General features: G+C 44.1%; 1 protein-coding gene across 3 annotated transcripts in view; it reads right to left on the reverse strand.

Annotated features, from left to right (window-relative positions):
• BCL2 (BCL2 apoptosis regulator) overlaps positions 1-23491 on the reverse strand; it is a 92375-nt gene that overhangs the window by 39823 nt on the left and 29061 nt on the right. The window contains exon 2 of one of the 3 annotated variants that reach the window (XM_050892586.1): positions 22442-22502. The exons of the other annotated variants lie outside the window; for them this stretch is intronic. Within the exon in view, the coding sequence (XP_050748543.1) occupies positions 22488-22502 (15 nt within the window). The 3' untranslated portion in view covers positions 22442-22487. Of the gene's footprint in view, positions 1-22441; positions 22503-23491 lie in introns of those variants that run through there. 3 annotated transcript variants of the gene reach the window in all.

Consider the following 23491-nt stretch of genomic DNA (forward strand, 5'->3'; position numbering starts at 1 on the left):
CCACTCGGGAAATGCCCTATCCTGCAGGCTGCCGGCTCCCGCTCACTCCGCCGGACACAGCTCCCAGACTTTGTGCTGGCTCACGCTGCAGGCCCCAGCTCTTGCACGAGAAACCAGAAGCGCTCAGGACTTCTGAGGTCCCGGTCCTTTTTGCCAACATAAAAAATTTACCAGCGTGCCAGGAGGGCCAGAACAACGCACCCTTTGTGTCTCAGTTGAATCTGCAAAACAAAGCGTAGGTCTTCTCTTTTCCTCTTCTTTTCAGTAAGGGAAAAAAGTATCCATAAGTTACAGTGACAGGACATCCAAAAAACCCTCTCCAATCAAAAGAACCCTAAATTTGCAAAGGCAAGTACTCAAAAGGTCAGAGATGCCAGAACTGAGACTGCCTGCTCAACACCAGAAGCAGCAGGCGATTGAAATAAAGGACATATATCCTGCCCCTCTCGCAGAGGGAGAACTGCATTCTCTGGCCACGTCGCACTGCCATAAAGTACCTGGAGAGAACAAATGGAAATATTTTCTTCAGCAGCAGGGGAGTGACAGGGAGAGGCAAAGCCAAGCAGCTCCGAGCCAGGGAGCTCTAGCCTGGCCGCAGTCCCTCCCGCACCCAAGCTCTGTCCCAGCGCGGGTCCCAGCGGACAAAAAACGAAGCCTCCGAATCTGATTCAATATCGCCTTGTTCCAGTTTTACAACATTATTTGAAAACAAGCAAGTCTTTAGCTATAAAAGTCAGATTATTTTTCTTTTTAAGGAAGGGAAAGAGGAAAGAGAAGAGAATAAAGGACTTTCTACCGATAATCCATTATATGGAGGCATTTCACGGGAGTCGCATTGCATAAAACCCAGCAACAAAGCAATGGTTTTGGTCTTTCCTGAACAGATACAGCAGAAGATGCTTTTTATCAGCATCACAAATATCAATCTATATTTTTTGGAACTTGCACTCGGATATATTTCTGCATTGTGAATGTAGTCATAACAGCTTGGGTTGTCAACTGCTCGGCCCCTATACTAATTCTGAAACTAAATATCCGTGCTTACAAACAAACCAAAATATTCTGGCAGCCCAAACTCACACAACTATACAGAGTGCACACCCTTTATTTTCTTAATCTAGCCTGCCTCCCAATAACCAACTACTTCATTAAAAAGTTACCTTGTTTGGAAATTCAGGCAAACTCTAGGATCCATACGTGTGCCAAAGGAAAGGTTTTGTTTCGAAGTTTCATTTGCTCCGTGGTTTCAGTCATTCGGTTTATCAGAGGGTGTGATTTATTAGAAAAATACAAACGGCGAATAGAAATTAAAAATCCAGTGACCTTTCACTGCAAGGAACAGCAGTTTCACAATGCATTCCTGATTAGAAAAGAACACCAAATGACCCACATGCTGGTAGCTGAGCAACTGCAAAGCTGACTCTTTGCAATCTACAAAATCACGGTATTTTTTTAATTTTTCTTTAAAAAACATAAACAGTCAGTGTTCGTGTTCCCAAGTGGAAAAAGTGTCTGAGGACCTTATTTACAGACTTGGAAGGACAGGCTAATCCCTTGTCCTTGTAGCCAGTTTTAGGAACTCTCAGGTTTTTCTTGGCAAATACTCAAATGCAACATTGATGTCTTGCTCAGGGTAGCTTTAGTCAACATGATTTCTGTTAAATTCACCTGTGGCGTGAATCAGGCAATTGTTTGGCCTTATTACTACCAAACAGTTACTTTAAAGAGTAATCCTTACGGTTAACGAAATGACAGCGGAGGCCTTGGCTTAGATATGCACCAGGAAGAGAGCATTTTCTTAGAAAAGCATAGTTCTCAGTAAATGATAAACCACAGAGCTACTGCTGTGCACATTAAACCACAAAGCTATATTTATATAGAATTAAGGGTCTTAAATCCCACCTCCACCCCCACCCCCCAGCTTCTGCCATCCAAAAGCAAGGATTTTCAGATGCACGTCTAGCATTTTGACTCCCAACACAACCTCCTGACCCACCCTATTAGGCATCCACGTTACAGCCATGGGGAATACAAACTCTTTTTCCATATGACTGTTTAATTTAAGGCCTCTGAAACGTCTCCACCACTTATTATTATTGATCTTCTGGGTTACAGTGGTGCCAAGAGGCCCTACCGTGCCAGCTTCATAGCAAAGTAAGAGTCCCTCCTTCGCAGAGCTGCAGTCCAAAGAGACCACAGAGACACCGGGAGTCAGAGGAAGCAAGTGCTCTGATCCCAAACACGTACAGGAGGAAATAAATCAATCTCCAAAAGAAGCAAGCATCCCGATTCAGAAACACGCTTTAAAAATGCCCACGCTTAACCCTTCGCGGAGACCTGTGGGACTAGCAAACTCCACAAGCTCCTGCTCGCCTGGGATACATGCTATGGCCCAGCCTCAGCCGGCGCTGCCACCAGCGCTGCCGGGTTGGCAGAGCCACCTCAGGCTCACTTGATTTTTCCAGCGGAGGAGCATGAACAGCCTTTACAGCATGCTGGTATCCGAAGTTGTGTCCATGTGAGCTGCGCGGTTACAAAAAGTATTTGGCAAAGCAGCTTCTGTCCTGGGGGCAGAGGAGGGCAAGGCTCGTGGAACGGGACAGCAAAACAACCCATGGAGATGTTTTCCTATGCCTAATGCGACAAACTGCCAGTACCGTTACTTTTGCGGGCTTTTTTTCACTATTTCAGACAGGCAAGAAGAAATAGGAATTAATAGCACTGCACCTGCACAGTGCAACCCAAATCTGAGCTCCAGAGACACAGACCGTCCTCAGGAGAAAGAGACTTGTGGGGCGCATCCTGCACTCCTCCAGGCTCACGCATGTCTGTCCCCTTCCCAAGGAAACCAGGGGGAGGAGGAAAAGGGCACACGGGTCTTGTCCCAGCACAGCCTTCAGCCATTGCTGAAGCATCCACTTGAATGTAGGAGTCAGAAAGTAGAGAGACTCACCTGAGGCTCTGTTAGCATATTATAGCATTTTAAGAGCAACGCAGAGCTTTCTAGGTGACTTGAAAGTCTTCTATTCGGTCTAGGTTTAATCCTGCTGTCATGTAGGAAAGGTAGCTGAAGGGAAAGAGCGCCTTTCAATGAAGCATCTGTTGGCAGGGCTTCTCAGGGGTCAAGGGGCTGTGTGTTACCATGAACAAGCCCCACTCTCAATCCAAGCTTGCAAGGACTTTGTTCTCCACCTGACAAAGGGAAGTCTAACAAGCCCTATCTGGCAGAAGAGGCTCCAGGTGACCACAGTCAGACAATTTCTGGCCTTCAGCGTTAGGTGAGTGTCAGGATTCAGCAATAAATCCAGCAGAATTGAAAGCTGCCTCAATACTTCAACAGTAAAAACCAAGGTGCTCTTCACAGGGTAAGGTGGCCACTGGTTGTACCAAAGCCTCAGAGCAACTGCTGACATTTTCCCTGAATGTATTTGCAATTTTGGGCAGTAAAATGACAACTGCCTGCATCATATTAGTCCAGAGTAATGCAGGACATCCAAGTATCAGTGGAGCAGGGCCTGTGAAAAGCAACGAGCAGTAGAAAAATCAGTTGCCCAACTCCCTGAGCCCTCGAGAGAGCTAACAGAGCCGTGATCACAGAGGACAAAAATTAAAATGCAGTTATAGGCAGGACAGGGGCCATGTAAAAGCGGAATGTGCCAGCTCCGCCTGGCAGCGCCCGCCCACGGCCCATGGGCAGAGCTGGCTCAAGGCACAGCCCCGAGGAGCTCTGCAGTAGTTTGTGCCATAATCTAAACAGGCTCTGGGCACCATTGAACTGAGTAGTTACTAATTACTACCCTCATTGGCTTAAGTTGGGCAAAGATTTCACGCACTCCCCTCTGACCCTGTAAGGCTGACAGCTCTGGGAGGAAAGCGGAAAGACTCCAGTGATGCCTAGGAAAAAACCAAAACCATTGGGTGACTCACTTTTCCATATCAAATATGATTATTTTGCATCTGTAAAGATACTTAATCCCACAGAGACTCCTACATCAAGTTCACTCACTTCACAAAGCAAATAATAATTTTCCTCCTCTTAAGCCAGCTGATTAGGTGGGGCACCTGTTATCAAGGAGAGTTAAAACACGTGGGGCTGGGCTGAAGGTACAATTGGTTGTCTGAATAAGGTTGACCATGCCAAAACACTACGTACTGCAATTTCCAGGCTGCTGAGGAAAGAGGCAAACGTGGATTAGAAGTACTCAAATGACCCACTGTGGAAATACAAATGTAATTCTGGTACCAATGAATTCTGTATTAACAATGTATTCACTGGCGGGAGGAGAGGAACATTTCTGTCACATCTCGAAGGCAAGTGGGAAAGCAGCATTATGCTGGAAATATAAATCCTGGTTCAATAACCCTTACGATATCTAAAGGGGTTTCTGTTTGGGGATAATTAACTTTCTTCCCCTCCAGGCACTGCCTTATGTAAGTGCTTTGAATAACAAGGAAAACAATGACTGAAATAGTCATTGTGTTCTGTAAGCTCATGTGCCCCATACCCTCCTAATGGGAGACACTTTGGACAAGGTTTATTCCCTGATCCGCACATGCAGCTCCCACTGAAGTCAGTGAGAGCCCCGTTTATGCTCCTCCAAGAAGAATTTCACCCATAATGTTTAACTACAGTGAGCATGAAACAAATCTGTCATATTAGATATTGGGTGACTGGAAAAACTCCCTAAGTATTTTTAGACGGCAACCTGGAGGACACTCCAGATCCCTGGGTTTACCGTGGCTCAGCTCTAATTTATGAAGCAAGAGTCTGGCGAGAAGAACAAAAGCACATGGACGCAGCTATTGCGCATCTCATGATCAGTTCTTAAATGGAAAAATGGATGAGATGATACCTGACCTTGGAATAAAACTGTTCCAGTCAAGGGAATACATAAACTGAGTGGGTCTTGAAATGTTTCAAGGCAATAACATAACACAAAGGTACCACTCTAACACTACATCACTATATATTACACAATTATTATTGTAAGAAGGAAAATACTCATCTTTTTTTTTGTGAGTTTACTGAGCAAGGGAATCCTTTTTTCATTTATTCAAAACAAATTAGAAGGGAAACAAACCACCAGACAGACAGCAATTAAGAGGTGGGGAGAGGACGAACAAAATCTCCCACTCATGGACCCAAAATTGTGTGTTGCATAGAGCACGGCACAGGAGCAGTCTCAGATGAGGGACCAACCAGTTCGTGCTTGCCAGTCAGATTATCCGGCACCTAAGATGAAAAGTTTAATTGCTGCATAAAATTAAGGGGGGGGGTTGTTCTAGTTTATGTCTCTAGACTAGCTGATGATATACTCTTGGCACTTCTATAACCTCAGAAACTTGCAGATATAAATTTAAAAGAGTGGCTTAGATCTGCAGAAACTTTAAAATGTAAGTAAGTGCCTGGGGAAGTGAGGAATCCCTTTTTAAAAGGAAAGGGATTAAGCAGAAGAAACGTGAAGAACTGTAAAAGGGAAAATATCAATGGAAGTGTAGCGAAAGCCTTCCTGATGAGATCAGTTTAGCTATAGAAGGAGTAAAAACACTATCACTGGATGCATATAAAATTTTACTAGGCTGTCATAGATGTCTTGCGTCCTCGCTTGCAACCTCTTCTGGTTAGAGCTTCCTTTGTAACAGATGGGTAGGCATGAAGGAGCAAAGAACTGGTTCCCAAACACTTCTATTACTAAAAAAATTAAGGCATAAGACAGCAGAAAAACTTTTCACTCTTGAAAGAGGCGAGTTGAACAAAATCCGCAACACCACATGCCTTTTCAGCAAACCCTACCAGTGTTGCACAGAGCGGAGGAGGTAATTTTACCTCTTTGTTCAGGTACTAACAGATGGGAAGGCTGGGAGGAGAAAAGCTACCCAGCTGTCTCTGGAAATTTTAGTGGCATCAACAAATGTTTTGTTTGATTCCCTCCAATATCCCCGGCTCCAAATAATCCTTCCTTTACCATGCCACTGGAGGTTCGAAGAAAATCGCACCTCCTTGCAACTGCAGCAATCGAAAGGACCTTATTTGGATTCCTCCCCTCAGCTCCACTTTGCACTGAGAATACATGGCTTCAAGAGCATTCATGAAGGGATTTTTTCCTCCTCTGGCTTAAACAGTGAATGGCAGAGCTCCGAGTCTGAATAAACAGTGTGGGTGGTGACTGCTCTGTGAGGCCCATGTAAAGGATGCAATCATTTTCTGACTCTGTTCAGCATTAAATCATGTGAAACTAGCTTGATTACCACACATAACATTGACTCTGTTACAGACTATAACGTACCGTGTATCCTTGCCTAACTTTGCAGGGGAAAAAAATAACAATTAATTCTCCTAGCTTCAAGTGTTTAATTGTGTATAAAGTTCATTGACCTCACTAGTTGCTGTCAGATGATCTTGCTAAGGCCTGTGAAAAACATCCCAGGAATGCAGTGATGTGGGCAGAAACAAAGTGAGTTCATGCCACAAAATGCTTTAAATGGAACAAAATCAGCAACCATCCGGAGAGCCTGCACTGAAAACAGGACTCTGGAATAATCGCTGGTTTAACCTCACCTAAGCACGGCTAGTCCTTGAAAAGGGGCTATTATAAATCATAGCCTTTAAAAAAATAAATCCTTTAGGGATCCTGCATGTGACTACATGAAGTAACTTTGTTTACTGGTAAATCTCCGCAGCTGACTGGGAATCAATGTTTTGGAATGACTGGAGAAACTGGGACACATAGGAGATAAGCTGGGAAGAGGGGAACCTGCTCTTGTGCCCTGTCCAGTTCCCATTAAGGGCGACCATAGATAAGTCGCTTTGTCACTGTGCAACTCAATTTCTTCCTCAATAAAAATGGAAATAGGACTGCTTATCTACATGCAGACACACGATGCTTTTTTCTAGGCAGGGAAGCCACTGTTAACGGGAAGAATTATCACATATTTGACACATACGTGAGTACTCGTGCCACATCATTTTTAACATCTCTCTGAAAAGCAGCTTCTGAGCTGTGTTACAGGAAATCTTTCCCTGAATGACTCCAAAGAAGCACATTGCATTGCCCACTTCATACGCTGCTACCGACTGAATAAAATCAGCATGGATTCTGCTGGTAGTGCCCATTAGAAGCTGCTCCTGTTAGGTACTTTTCACAATTGACCTATGCAATTTCAGAGGGATGTCACAGCCTAATTTTCTAGGGAAGCAGCGCACCAACCACTGATTAGATGGCCACTTTCATTAAGCCTTAAATCTTAGCACAAGTTGAAAGCACATCTGCTGAATCTCTGTCAGACTGTGAGGCCTTTGGGACAGAGACCAAGACCGCCTATGGGCATGGATGGCATTTTGACCATCCCCACTCTGGCCTCAGGATGATGCAGTCAGATGAGCCCCGTATCTCACCAGGGCTGGAAGCACTGCTGTAGAGCTCACCCCGCTTCTGGTGTTTTTGCGGGTGCCTCCGGCAGAGCCTGACCATGTCCATGAAGTGTGACCAGGCAAGCATTGCTGCAGGCCACTTCTTCACAAGCATTTATTTCCCATCCTCTCCCGTGCTGCTCTCGCCGCTCCTTCCCTCCTCCTCACCAAAGGCTGATGTACATGAGGAGGGAACATACAGTTCGTAGACAGTAACAAGGTGATTGAAAAGCCGGTCTGAAGTGATGACCTAGGAAATGGGCTTTCATCGCACCCAGTAATTTGCCTGACAGCAGCTCTCAGTTTGCTGGGGGGCACCGTTGTCCAACTCCTTTCCAATATACTTCTGATGTTTTGCATTTCTTATGGCAGCTACAGCAGATAAGCTCCTGAACAAATAATTCTGGTGAGACCATTTTCCATTTGGTTATTTGGTTCATTTTGGTGATCATAACAGGCTTGGATTATAACTTCTACCATCTGGAATTTAATCTTCTTCACAGACAGATAAAACCAGATAATAGCCATATTAAATTGTGGATTATGATTTCTCTTGGTATTAAGTTCTAAAGTCTTACCCCAGAAGGGTAAGGGATTAAGACAACCTATACTATTAAGTGCACTGGAAAAGATGTAGTTCATAATTTTTTGTATCTATTTTATCTAGTCATTATCAATGATAATAGTGGCCTTAATCTTTTAAGAAAATATTCCAATCAAACTTCGTAACCAAAACAAAGTGCATGCGGGAGAAGGGAGTTTAATTCATTTTTGCTTTCCATTGCCCCGTTGCAAGTGTTTGGGTGGGAGGGGAGGGGGATGGAGGAGAGGGAAAAAACAGAAAGTGTGATGCAACTTCATGTTTATGGGAAAAATATTTGGAGGACAAGATATCTATGAAATCAATGGGTTCCAGGCCTCAGCCAGCATTTCATGCTTTTCACAGATGGTGACATATTGGAATGTTTTCCCAAACAGCAAGAAGCCAAAATGGGGTTTCTGCAGCTGCAAATAGGTAAGAAAACTCTAACCCAGTTCCTCAAAAAGCTACAAAATATCAAGCAATTTTAAGGTACTTTTGAAAGAAAACCGTAATACACAATGACATACCATCCTTCTGGATTGTATTTTTGCTAATAATAGAGCAAAATACCTAAGCAGTAATAATAAGAAATAGGCTTCTGAGCAACACCCACACGTTTAAAGGTACCACGAAGACTTGGGTTTAGTTCAATCATTTCCAAAGTTCAAGATAAATAATCTGTAACAAAGGACTTAATGTAAGTCCAACCCTATTTTATTACCCAGAAAACTATGCTCCACCAGAATAAACGGAGAGAGAATTCATGGGGTTTGCAGCTTGCCAAAAATGGAGAAGACATTAAACATGCCTTAGGGGAAATACACACACATATATATATATATATATTATACACTACGCAATACCTGGGCATTAAGATTTCCTTTTACCTGAAAATGCCATTGTCTTTTGTTAGGACCTGAAAAATACAACACTAGTAATCCAAGAACAGCTGGTGAAAACCAAATAAACCTAGGAAACCATCTGCATATCGATTCAGAAATTCTTGCCACATCACTCCCTTTCTTCAATTTTATTTCAGGAAACCTAACGCATCCTGGAAGTAGGAGTTTTATCTGAAAAAATCGTGTACTTCAGTCACATTTGATACTAAATAGCACCTTGAATCCTATCCTCCCATCTCCTGCCTGCTGTTTAAATCCAAAATGATTTTAGCAGCCCACTAGCTAAAATTTCCTCGGATTAGCAACCCCTGCTTTGTACCATTTGAATGCTGGGTTTCTGGACTGTATGAAGAAGGGGGTTGTTATGTCTAATAGTTCCTGACACAATGGACAGCAAAAGCATGTTGAGATTTGAATTAAGATGACAAGAACTATCTATATATACATGAATAAAGACTTTTATTTATATAAGGTTAGTATCCGCAGATAGTATAGAGCTAGAACATTGTTTGGATACTGTTGCAACAGTATAATCCCAGCGTTCCCGTGGGATACGGCATGTGTTTCTATCCCTGGTGATTTATGAGCTATTGGACCTTAAAACTCTTGCTGCTTCTTTCCTCTAGCAACATTTCGCTGGCACGGGTCCAGCTCTGAATATAGCCAGCCCACAGACTTTGACTATTAAAAATATTCAGTGCCTGTTCATTTTGAGGTGAGGGTCCACACAACCCACTCCGCAAGGCCAACTGCTGGACTTGCGAGGTCTGATACAACCCCCCCAGGTTCAGCAGCGCCATCTTGATTTACACCCCTTCAGTATCTTATCCACGATCCCACATCAATATGTTAAAGAAACACCAAAAATTTAAAAACAAACAAACAAATCAACCCCGCATTCCCATTAAGATAAAAATGTGAAGTGAACATGAAATGAAGGGAGATACTGCTGTCACTTCAAGGAGTGAGGATTAAAGGACTGCAGCCTCATCAGATAAGACTCTGGATTTTCTTGTCTAGCACTCTTGTTTTAATCCATTTTCCAGTTCTATACGTAATGAATTATAGCTAGATCTGCATAGTGTTTAAGGACATAAATCTATCCTACAGTGTATTTGAATTTAAAATATACATAGCCTAATATCTTTCATGCCTGAAAAAAATGGAAGCGAAATCTCAGGGGGAACAGAGCAATTACCTATTTCAGTCAACGTGTGAAGATTAGTCAAATAAATGGGCTAACAGGCCCACCAGCTGGAAAAATTAAACTGAAAGCCTGCTTCTGAGTATATGCATTATATCACCCTTAGCCAGAATGGCTTTAATTATTCTTAAATATAGCAGTGGAATGAGAAATAGGAAAATCTTACAGCCCTTTTCTCCCACAATGGAGAAAGAGATGAAAAATGCCATCATTATAATTTTTATTGCCTTTAGATAGATGGGTAGTCTTCCGGGTCACAGTAATCCTTCTTGGCTTTTTATATTATCTATTTAGCCCCAGGATCTCAAGACTTTTTTTTAAGTGCTTGTGAATTCTGTCACTCATCTGTCATCTGCTGGGTACGGCAATAGCGTTGGGCCCACTTTGCAGGCGGGGATAAACACTGCTGCATCGGTGACAAAGCACGACCACCGGCTTGAGCCCTCGCTGTCAGTTCCCTGCTCAGCCTATCATCAGGCCACTCAGAGAAGTCAAGAAATGTAGGGTGGGATGCATTTTACCTAGCTTGAGTTGTCTTAAAACTGCAAGTCTAGACAAAGCTAATGATGTAGATCTTTTCCCTGGATGAATCATCTCGCTTCGCCCTACCTATTTTAGGACAAGATGAATCACCTTCTGAAAGCGTGTCTGCTGGATGCCTAATTTTTAGATATCTCAAATCCATCCTATGCAGAAAAGCACAATCATCTTTAACTAGTAAATAGTTAATAAACTCTATAATGAATCTAAGGCTAGTAACCTAAGTGTTTTATCTAGTATTCTTTGAGTGTAATTACAAAAATACCGAATTCTTACTTTTCATAATCTCAACAATTTCTCCTGACAGAAAACAAACAAAAGAGCCACCACATTTCAACAGAAAATGCTTGAAGAAGCTATTACTTTGTCAGGCACACTACACAATTGAAATAAAGTCTTTCAGTCGAGATGGTGAGGAAGAGAATAGAAACACATAACCAAACTTTGCAGCAAACATGCCTTTTTTTGTAGTTCTAGCTTTTTACATATGTTTTAGGAGGGGCTGAATTTACCCTTGTGTTTTCTCTCCAGTCATCTGCTAGATGGGTTCCTTCTTGAATATGTACTGTCGTGAGACCAAATTTTGCCTGAAACAACAGAGAGCTCCTGGGTCAATGCCACTTTGATGCTACACCTGGACACAAATCTCTGCTGCCCGTATAAACCTGTGCCTGTTGCTCACTCTACTTTTGGCGTCCAGTTCCCAAGAAGATGGTGGAGCTCAGTACAGATCTAGCTGTAGGAATTAATTGCTTTAGGATGACAGAGATGACAGAGAGTTTCCCCTCTCGGGAAAACTCCCAAGTGAATTCCCACGTGAGAGCCAAACCCCTTCCAAGCCATCAGCTTAAAAATAACACGTTGGGTTTTGGAAAAAATGTAATTCTGGGGAGTTTGTGTAGCCTCTGTTTTTGACCCTTTAAGGTTGCACTGGTGCTGAGTTTTTAGAGGACTTCTCTGCAACCGAGAAACTTCTCTGCAACCAGCTCCAGAAGCTGAGGCCTTAAGAACATCAGTCTAAGACTCAGCCCTGTAAGACTTGCCAATGCTGCCAATGTACGTGGCAGCCCGAAAGGCCTCCAAAACCCAAAAGGTCCATCTGAGCAGAACTACAGACAGACAAAAAGCATCTCCACTCCCACAGTGACAAGTGCCTTGGAGATACCAAAAGGCACTTACAACAGATAGACTGCCTCAAATTCAAACTGATGAGTCTCTATTTCATGACTGATTTCACTCTTATGAGTAATCCCCAGGGTAAAAATTTCTTCCTGTTTCATGCCAAACTGCTACCAACAGGTTTTAGGGAGGTTCTGCATAGCTTGGGGATTTTTCTTCAAGTGTTTTAAAGCCTACATGATGAAAAACACAGTGATTAAAACTGAAAGCCTGGGCATTCTGCACCATATGTGACTTGCTTTGCCCTGCAACTTCAGGGTTTTAGGGTTAGCGACTGGGAAATGATGACCTCCTGCCCATGAAGTTGCAGGTATCTAGCACACTCCCACTACTGTACCATTAGTTCTTTGATTTCATAGGAAGAAGGAACAAAGGTGGTTTTTTTCTTAAATCTGTTTCTCTAAAAAATATCTTTTAAAACCTCTCGGCAGAAATGGACTTCTGTGCAGAGATCACAGAAGGACTTCTCCCCTAGTCCCAAAGTGCAGTTTCCCTGCTTTAAGCAGTCAGCTTTTACATTGTTCAGTTGCAAATGAATGTGACCTGATGTGACGTTAATATTCTCGAGCCTACCAGCATACTGGCAGAAAAAGCTCAAAGCTCTGGGAACTGCTCCCATTGAGCTATATGGACAACTTAAATGATAACAGCACCAAATTATTGCATTGCTGATAACATTAACGGAACAACTCCCTCCCCAGGTGTAAGGGCAGAGCCAGTGGTTATGGGTGAGCCTGAATATAGCTGTACTTCTTTCCACCAACCTCTAACCTTATAATATCTTCTCTATATAAATAGCTGACAAAAATACAGAGGCTCTTGAATCTTCCTCTACTTAAGCACTGAAATCTAGGAAAGAGATTATATTACATTTTACCTTACAATGAACTAATTCCTTCTCAGCATGTCCATTCCAACACCAGGTTTGTGAACTATGCCGCGACAGTTAGCTGGAAAAACTGGCAGTAAGCGTAACTTACTGCTAAGGAAGTTATTTATCTAAAAAAACAGCAAGCAGAGGGTTATAAACTCCAAAATATTGTAATGCAAGTTCTACTAAGATATGTGTGTATGTAAGTAAAAAGTGAATAAAGGGTGGTAAAACTGAAGGCACTTTCTCTGTTCTGGGTGACAAGATTATTTGGGATTAACTTCTGTATTGGATGGATGACTCTGAGTACACTGTGGGTAAGAAGGAAATAATACACATTTTTGTGGCTACAAACACTAAACCAAAAAACTAAACTGTCTGGCTTTATATTGCTACAACACACAGTTGTGGAAACACTGCTAAAGTTTTGTTGGTACAGACCATGGTACTAATCTTGTCTCTTTCTCAGTTTCTTTATCTCATGCTTTATCTTCCCTTTACTTTCTACTTTTTCCCCTTTTCCCTTTTCTCCCCCTCCTTCGCTCCCCCTCAGCGTTCAGTTTCTGTCTCAGGTAGAGGAAAGTCGGTTAGTAAGGAAATCCTGATGCAATCGTGATGCTTTCCTGTCACCCTTCATTACTCACTAAGGCTATAAAACCATAATGAATGATATCATTATTACTAAATAATTTCTGCACAGATTAGATTTCAATAGCCTAATCTTCCCCTTTTGTTTCATTTTTAAAAAAAACACTTCCTTTTTTCGGTACAGCACACAGAGGGCACAAGAAGATCTACAGCTGATCTCTGGACATCCTCATTTTTTTTTTTCAGTGCTCAGTCTGCAGCGGTGGCACCCCGTGAGGCCACCTTGGCGGCGTAGGGTGCTTGTGGGGTACACCAGTGGGGCAGCCCACCCTCCCGTGCTCCATTGGCACTGTCCCCTCTGGTGGGACATTGGCCGTTGAGGTGAGCAGCTGCTTCCTGAAGGTCCCTGAGATGATGGACTGCATGCCTCTGCCTCCCTGTACCCACGGGAGGAGTGGGAACCACAGCTTTGCTGCCAGCAACGTGCTGCTGCACTCGACAGGAGGGCGGTGATGTCCCCACCCCAGGACGCAGACAGAGGTGGGGTTACCACATTTCCCTGGGGTATTCAGCAAATAACCCAGACCTAAATAACCCAGACCTTAGGGGGAGCTGTGAGTGGAGAGGATTTTCAAACTCAATCCTAGGCTTGAAAAAGCAGGTCCTAACATCTCCTCTCCATTTGGTCGGCGAGATAAAAGAAGAGAGACGTACATACTGCGTCTACTGCTTCCCCCTCGGCACTCTCCTACCACTTCCATACTCATTTCCATCTGTGCAAAGCGCATGTAAAACAACTTAACCCCTTGCCAGCCAGACATTGAACCACAGGATTTGAATCGTTCTCGGTTCTTGGGCCTCCTTAGGTACATAAAAGCCGCGTCTGCGCTTCAGGAGGCGGCTGAATCGCAGCCTTTGTGTGCTGGGCGCAGGGGAAACGGAGCCCGGCTGTGGGCATGTGCCAGCCCCCGCTGGGTGAGAGCTGGCATTGTCTGCCTAACGAAGCGTCGACATTTCTACCAAGCACACTGAGTAAATTTTCAATGGCATAATCGGGCTGTACGTAGTCAAATAAACGAGTCCAAAATTCCTAAAAGCAGGAAAGTCTATAATCAAAACACACAACAGAAAGACCTGGATTTCCTAGCCTGGGCGAAGAGCAGAGAGGGCAAAACTTTCAGAGCATCCTTAAATGTCAAGTTTTAGAGCATCCTCAGCTGCAGCACCCAGCGCCTATGGAAAGGCACAACAGTGGGTGCGAAGCATGCTCAGTGCTGCAGGATATCACCCAGGGGTGCTCAAGGGGGACGTGCCGGGCAGGCGGATGGTTTTGAACATAGCAGCTCTATGCAAAAGAGTCTTCGCTGTGTCTTGTTTCCCCCAGGCATACATATCTCCCTGTCACAGAGTAGTGAGTGGCACCGAGCGTACACGACACGGCAAAACAAAAGCGGAGGAGCTTTACGACGCAGCAGTAATTCCAGTATACATCTTCCAAAGAAAGGAAGAAAATAACTTGCAGTCTGCTACGTGAAAAGGTCTTTCAGCAAAGTTTTTCCAGCTACAGTGAGATATATATAGCTACATATTTACAGTTAAGACACCAGGGAGATAATCTATGTACATACACTTCCAAAGTACGTTTGCATAAGAACTGGAACTTTCCTCTACAAGTAGCATAACAACTAAATATTTAAATGGTTAGAAGGCCAAACAATTGCAAACAAGTCAGTAACAACCATATTTCTCTCAGTTCTTGGTATCGCCCAGTAAGGACAGCTGTAAAACAGGGCCCAAGTAAGCCCAAAATTATTCCTTAAAACTGAACATAATAATAATTAATTAATAAATATATGGAGTGGAAATATGTATACCTCCCTTGAAAAATCTACAAAAAGACAAGGTTAGTGCTTTAGAGAGCTCACCATTTTTTCATGTACCAATCACCAAACACTTCTCTGATAAATTGTTATGCAAACTGATGCTTGATGGAGTTTGGACTAATTAAATAGTCTTATGTCAGAGACAGACTCATAGAAGAGCCTTATATGGGTACCCACCATCTCAGCAAATGCACTGAGTTCTGCCTGCTCAGCTGATGCTGCGCCCCGCAGACAATTCGTGACCGCTGGCGCCTTAACGAGCCCACATTTCGCGAGTAACGACTGACTGGGCTGATTAGAAACAGCCAGCGATGTTTCGTGGGGAAAGGCTGCTGCCCCCCCCGGTGCGGGAGGGAGACGGGTGCGGGGGGCATGGGGAAGGACACCATGCGAAGGAAGAAGCGAAGCGCTACAGATGTCCCGCTGGGACAACGCTGCAGTGTTCCGACTACATCCCGGCAAAGAAGAACACAAGCGCGAGTGCAAACGGGGTTTGTGTGCATTCAATGAAATTGTTTTTTGTATACAAAGAGGATTTCAGCTGCTGTGAGGCAGATGGAAGGCGCTTTTGGCCACACTGAAATGTCTGGTACTGCCTGCGTTCGGAAGCATGCGTGGGGCAAGAACAAAATACACTACTGTGCAATGTAAGTTGTCTGGTAAAAAATTAATTCAGCACAGAGCTATCCGAACTACAGGAAAACAAGGAGCAGTGGATGGCTTACCCTGCTGCTCTGCTCTTTCCTTTCTCCTAGAAGAAACAGAGCTGCTCACACTGTTGGTCATGAACCCGGGCAGCTCAAAGGAAGGTGAGGGGACAGCAAGTGTCAGAGGGCAGCAACAACCATGAGAAACTTCTTTTTCAGAGCAGAGGAGAGTGAAGAGGGAGCAGTTACAAACGGAGAGCCTTCACCTTTGGCAGGGCACCGCTCACCTCCTTTAGTCGCCAGCAGCAGCTCCGTTCTCCAGGCTGGGGGAGCACGTGGGCACCTCCACCCAGCAACTACAGCTCACCCTCCCTCTGCTCTCCTCTCCCAGGAGCGGAGCGGCTTCTGCATGGCTTTCAGGGTGGCACAGAAACAGGTGAGCCAAAAGGGAGTCCCACTTTCAGAAAGTTTGAGAAACTCCTTACTAGACCAGCTAGTTCATCCTACTAGGGTGATTGCATCACTTAAATATCTGGTTTGCTAAACTCTTTAATTGGGCAAGTGTTTTTCTATTGAAATTTGCAGGTCTCCATAGATCATTTACCTTCCAGTACCCCACGCCTGTTAAAAATCTTTCTCTCAGCCCGGTTTTGTATGGTGCTAATGTCAATCGACATCAAAGTCCACAGGAATTGTACACATGTGAATCCAAGTTTAAGCAAGAAGAAAAAAAAAAGGGCTCAGATTTTTATTACGTGAATTTTATTGGAACATTCCCTTCATGTTCCTACATACAGAAGAGCGTCTGGATTCAGTTACAGCTGCATTTACTCCCACACATCTGCTCCCTTATTGTTATAGTTACCTTTTCTCAGGAGATTTAAGAAACTACCCCCCCAAAAAAAAAGCCCTTCACCTTTAGGTCCATGATGATGAAGATCAAAAAGCCCTCGGCATTCCTGCACCATGACATGAGTTATGCTTTGAAGCTGTTTAAAAATTGCTTTTCTAACTAACTCAAACGCTGCCGTTTGACCGCTGGGTTTCTAACACCAGCGTGCAGCAGGGCCGGTGCCCTTCCTCTCCGTGTAGGTGTACAGCTTTTGTTTATAACGCATAACCCATCTGTGAGTGGCATTTCACTGGAAGAGACCTAAGGCAAGGTATAGCGGAGCTCCCTAGCAACAAACGTAGAAACAGAAAAATAAACTTTGATGCGCCGGGTTCAATTGATTACACAAGCTGCTGGGCTGGCTGTGTGATGGAAAGCAGTAGGAGGACAGCCCCGAACGGGGCCAAGTCCACCAACGAAGGAGGCCAGCGGGATTAAAGGTACCCAGCACATAGAGACATAAGGTCCCAATTGTGTCAAAAATCTTATTTTAATAGAATAATACAGTATGAGGCAAGATACTTCCCTACTTCCCAGTTACTCCTATGTGCAGACTCGTCTGTAGGGCTTTCAAGACCAGATCTTATCATGGTCTCACTGCAAAGATGAATCCCGCTCTGGCTGAAGGCAGGAGCAAAGTTCTGGTTTATTTCAGTGCTAACAAGGGTGGGCACTAAATGCATATGTTGATGAACCTCAATGCGGGAAGGCAGACGAGGGTGCCAGGGCCGTCAGGGATGAAGCACTGCAGCAGCACACCTAAACATACACCCTGGCAGGGGGGGTGCTTGGGCAAAGGGGGGAGAAAGGAGGAACTGCTGAGCTCCAGTGACTACAACCGACGTGGCTATTACTGACATGAACAAAAAAACATGGTCCATTTTGGATTGCTCTCATTAGCTGGTTAAGGCCAGCTAGTGCGTATTTGGGGCTGGAGCTTGAACTGATTCAAAGACAGACACCGGCTGCATTTTCTATGCAGGAGAACACGAGCTAGGTCCCAGAAGCTGTCATCTTCCAGGGAGACAGTTTAAAATGATTTGGTTTTAAGTGCAGATGGGCAAGATTTAGAACCAAACTGGTATATCACGAAACATGTGCATGGCGGGATACAGGTTAAGACAGGGGGAGGCACAGCTTATCACCTGAACTATCTCCTAATAACCCCACCAGTGAGCTAACGTTACTGGGACCTGAAATGACGTGGGCAGACAAGGGTGCAGGCTGCAAGGCCGCCTTTGCCCTGGCCAACGTGCTGACTGCCCTGGGAAGATGCTAGTTAGTCTCGACGGCAATGTGCGTGTTATCCTCCTAACCATACAGCAGCAGTCCTATCTGAGACCTGTAAGTAAGGAGAAACAGCGTATTCCTCAGCTTGTAAATTAATTTAATTCCTGGAGTGCACTTACAGAGTAATGCCTGAGGCTTACGAAGGCAAAATGGAGCTAGAGACAGCACATTAGTCTCTGGAGACATACCAGCTGTTTCACGTCCTGATGGGGGTAGGGTGGAAAACAGTTGTATACGGTCTGCACCATCCACTCGAAATAAGAATATTTTCCCCTTACTTTCCCATACTATTTAAAAATCATATACCTGAATAAATATAGGAAATTAGCAACTTCACAGAGATGCATTAAGTCCAAATCCTGCGGCATACCTCTGAGGTGCAATGCTGAAATAGAAACAGCAGCCTTCTCCTCCTACAGAGCATTACCAAGAAATAATGATTCTCTCTGATGAAGAAACAGATTAAAAGGGAAATTAAACTGCAGATTTAATTTCAATAGCAGTGCACCCAAGTCAGCCCGTAAATAAGCCAATCTCACCATCTAAATTAGGCATCAATAGAGAATTAATGTCGACCTTAGGAAAATTTTAAGCCTTAAGAAAAGGAAAGGGTAGATGAGTGTTCCCCTTTCAAATATGAATCTATAATCAACCCTCTCAAAAACAAAGATGGTTAGGGGCTGATGGCAGGCAAATTTAATTTAATAAATACGTAAAGGGTTTTCATCTCACTGAAGGGGCAGGTTTGGCCCCAAAGCTGAGATCCAAATGCTCCTAAACTTTGTGGAGGTCTAAATTGCTATCCAGACATTGTGACTAGCCCATATATTTTTAATAAGCTATATCAAGAGCCTGCATTCAGATACCTTATCACACTGAGACACCTCAGATGAAAAGCTATTCTCTAGATCCCAAGCCTCAGTTTCCATAGGAAATCCCCTTCCAAAAGCTTACAGTAAGTGCTAGGGGTTTCTGTTTTGGCGTCCTCATTTCTGCCTCCCAATGAGCGGTGGTTTGCACAGTACTGAGTCAGAATATCATGTCTCCAGCTCAGCTTGAATCAGTCAGGTAAGGCACAATGTAGCTGATCGCTTAGAGCACATAATTATAGCATCCCTGAGCTGCTCAGGGGATGCTGGCACTGACAAAGTGGGAAAGGCTAAAAGCATCATATTAAAATGTCATAAAACATTCATTTTGCATGATTAGAGAAACCGGTAATTAGCATTTTTCTTTTAGTGCTTGACTTTTTATTCCAGCTGCTCTAATCCAGCTTCTTTCTACAGCAATTATTGCCAGGAAAACTGAATTTGGTATTCTTTTCATGTCCACTTTAAAACCTCCTCTGTAATCTGTCAGCTAGGCAGGTCTCATATGCAGTATTTGAAGGTAAGTGAGGGTTTTTTTCCACATAGTCAAATTACATTCATAGTAAGCTTCAATTGCTAAACACCGAATTGTAGGAATATGTCCATACTCTATTAAACAAATCATATAAATATGTTTCTTCTCTGTTATTCTAGATTTATCTTGCCAAGGCTGAAGCTTTGTGTAAAAGGACTGACCCCAGGAGTGCATATGTCAAGCTGAATTAAGGAAAAGCAAAAAAAAAAAAAGAAAAGTAGAGGCGTATCTAAACTTCCTAAGAATAATAGGATGTTGATTAAATTGTTAGAAAGTTAAATAAACAAGCGATTTTTTTTTTTAACTGTCCTTTAAATGCCTCAGACTTTCACTTGCCCTAGCTGTCTCTGAAGGTAAGGAGGAGAAACAGCCCGTTGCTAGAGGGCATGCAGATTTCAGGAGGCAGTGCTCTGCCAAAGCATTCTGAGTGCCATTGGGTAAGTCACTGGAGCCTGGGGCATTTTGACATCTCATTTCCATCAAACTAATTGAGTTGTTGTAGGAGTAAATGGAGAACAGAGCTGGAGACTTCTGCAGCAGAAGGGCAAGCTAACGTCTGCTTCAATGGGTAAGGCAAGCAGTTGCGTTGCTCTAGCAAAGAGCCGTGCATGGGCGGTGGGCTGGCCTCTTGGAAAGCAAACACCAGCACTATCCTGTTAGGAGCATGCCTAGAAAACCCGGGTCAGGAAGCACTGAGAAACAAGCCATTGCAGGGCTCTGGCCGTGCACCATTGCTGCTAGCGGTATCAAGAGAAAAAGACAAAAGCCATCAGGTATTCCCAAATCTGGTGGCCACTTCTGACCATGAGATGGTCATACACTACTTGGCGCAGACTGTGGGAACATTGCCATGTCCGTGCCACAGGTGGGGAACCACTGACCTGAGGGGTGGAGAGGTTATGCTTTGGAGGCTAAAGCGGTCATCCATCCCTCCCCTGCCTCTGAAGGTTTTTCACCTGGGTATCACTTTTGCCTGGCTTTAGGAGAGCTATCCTGGCTCATGTTCTACAAACGGTTTGCCACCTTGCACTTCCCTCAGGAGAGAACTGCAAACCCTAAAAGCTCTTAACCTACGGGAGAAAGATTTCCTTGGCACGAAAGCTAAATTTTTGCTTTTTCAGTGGCATTCTGCCCCTGCCGAGCTCTTGCCATCAGTCCTCATTACACCAGTCCTGCTTACCAAGAGTCAGTCGCTTTGGCCACCCATGAGCTGAACAGCCTCCATGCCGCTGGAAAGCCATGCAGCCACGTTAGAGAGGCACCTTACTCCAGCCACTGTCTCCAGCTTCCCAGCAAGTGCATTACCTTGGGGACAGCCTCACGCTCACCCATGTATATAGATTTTGGACTGGAACTGGCTTAACCTTCAAGCTGCCCTTGGTGGGTAAGCGGGGCGAGCGCAGGGTTGTCTGCATTCCCCCACTGTGACCCACAGCCACTTAGAAAAACCACAGGTGTCTTTCCTCATACATGTCTTTTTAGCATGCCCCCACTAACCTGCTTTTGTTCCTTCCTGAACCCCTGCAGAGCTATCAATCTCTTTCTGACAAAAAGTGTCAATTTTTCCAATTATAGCAAAGCTGTACAGAAATGCAATAGCATTTCTTGGCTCATTAATAATTTCAGAGAGGTAACCCCATTTTTACCCTGTAGTATGATTTATGAGTTGGTTTGTTATCTCACATTAAATATCATAGGAAGATATTAACTAGCTAAACAGAGATACTTTTATTTTCCTAAAACAGATATTTTAAATAAAAGATATTTCAAGTTCCAATCACCCTTCTGGTGCCACATAAATTCCTAATTAAAATTTAACTAATAAATGCTCTTCTTCAATATGTTAATAAGAAACCTCAGAATGTCTGCACATTGCCATAGAGCTCTTTAATATTAGAGAAACTTAGAAAGGTGCTTGTATTAGTTTTACTTACTTACAAAAGGATGTCACCAGCATTTCAGGAAGAAAAACATGAAAATCAATACCAAGAAACATAAACACAAACAAGGAAGATATTAAATTAAGCCACACTTGAAAAGTTCCTACTCCAATGAGTACATGATGTGCAGCCAAAAACCTATTTTTATACTACAGAAAGTATTTAAGTGAGCACATCTGCAATAAGCTTCTGTGGGAACATATACCAGGGATCTTGTTCACGCAACGTACACAGGTGGATTCACGTTCAGACCGCGGACTCTGGAGCATCGCGAGCCACCCATGCCTTCTGCCCACCATCCCCTACACACAGCTATGGAAAACTGGTTCAGCCTGACTTTCCAGCATTTTCAAGATCTCTGTACATACGGCTGTGGATCTTCCTATTGCCTCTCTGGTTTTGCTGAAAGGGACCGTGATATTTCCAGCACATCGGTGTCCCCCCGCTGTTTCCCTGCAGCACGCAGGCAAAAGCATTTCTTTTTGCCAAACCGAATCTCCAGCCTGGCGAACGTAGCTGCGGAAAGCGCCTGCCTTGCTATCCTTCGCCACCCCCTCTCCTTTCAGGAGCCCCCGGCCCTCCTGCACACGACCTGGGACGCCGGATCGATACGAAGGGCCCTCGTGTTGCTGAACGGCTTCCCAGCAGCTGAAATTATTCCAGCGGAGCCTATCGCAACACAATGCCCGGGGGAAACGGCAATTCCTGACAGATACCATCTCCTGTCTTCAGAAACAACGTCAGCAGTGCTCTTCGTTTATCTTAGCGAGTGATAAGATGAAGTGGCAAGGTAATGTTGGACCTCACAGGAGAAACCTGAAGAGCAAAACTTTCACGGCTGAGCAAAACCAGTCCTTTTTAGTCACTCTTCGCTTTAGCTCGCAGAAATGGCGAGCTCTGTAAATGTTTTCAATAGGCTGCAATTCCTTTTTGTGCAATTATAAATATTTTAACATATGACATCAGTACAATATGTTTTCATTGTGTTTAGATCTCTTTAATTAGGATGGGGCCCAAGTTCTCCTTGCTGCCTTTGGTACTTGGACTTGGCAACCAAATTTGTTTTGTCTCAACTTACTGTTCTTTCTTCCAGTGCAGAAGGAGCAACGCGCACTTCTTTTTTATTTATTGTTCTTGATAATTGGCTTCGTTTTCAGTCAGAACTGATCTGATCATCATGGAAAAAGAAATAAAACACATAAAAAAACCATTAAGGGATATTTATCTCCAAGTTAGAAGGGCAGTGAAAATAACCAGAAGGATGAGATAAGTGGTATTTCTAATCTAAAGGATAAAATCCCCACTTAAACATCTACAGACGATGATACAGCTTTCAAACGCAACTATTTATGTCCTTTTATTTCTGGACTTTGCACTTAATACGGTGGTTAATTTATAGCAAGCAAAGGCATAATTTACAGGATTGCAATAAGCCAGGAGCCCAATCCCGATACGAAAGAAGTCAATGACACACCACCCGTTCCCCCTCCATCACACGGGCCGTAGCTGCACGCTGGGTTACACCTGGACAATGTCACCAGCCGCAGCCCTGGGTACCAACCGGAGCAGGGCCGCCCAGGTACCCACCACCCCCTTCCCCTCGGGTAAGGACCAGAAGAGGGTCCCATCCCACCCAGCCGCTCCAAAAAGCCCTCAACGCCCTCCCAGTGTCAAGTCCCACCACCCTGCAGCCGTGCTGGGAAACTTTGGGATTATTCATCCCACGGCTGGAGCCCTTGTGCGCCTCTTGGTAATGCAAGAAGTGCCAGCAAAGGGTACTTTCCATAGCTTGTTTAATGTTTCCTGGTAATCGCTTAGGCGACAAGTGGGCCCAGAAGCTGGGCAGAGGGGGCTGCTTTGCTGGGGCTTAAGGTGAACGTCGCGTGGTGGGCGGGAAATTTCTGTTTGGGTACGTCCAACTACCAGAATTAGTCTGCAACTTTTGCTTGCTTATTTGCGGTCGTTGAAATTGCACTGCTACACTGCATTATTAGTCAAGGCAAATACTAAAATGACCAAATCACTAGAAGATGGAAACAAGCTAGTTAGAGCGAAAGATTACATATTAGTAAAGTACATGGAGTAAGAATGCAACTCCCTTTGTCAGCCAATATGGCAAGGACAACCGTTTTTTTTCCCCCTAAGCAAGCTAATAAG

Source organism: Gymnogyps californianus, chromosome 2, assembly GCF_018139145.2.
Source record: "Gymnogyps californianus isolate 813 chromosome 2, ASM1813914v2, whole genome shotgun sequence".
In the NCBI taxonomy this organism is placed as follows: Eukaryota; Metazoa; Chordata; class Aves; order Accipitriformes; family Cathartidae; genus Gymnogyps; species Gymnogyps californianus.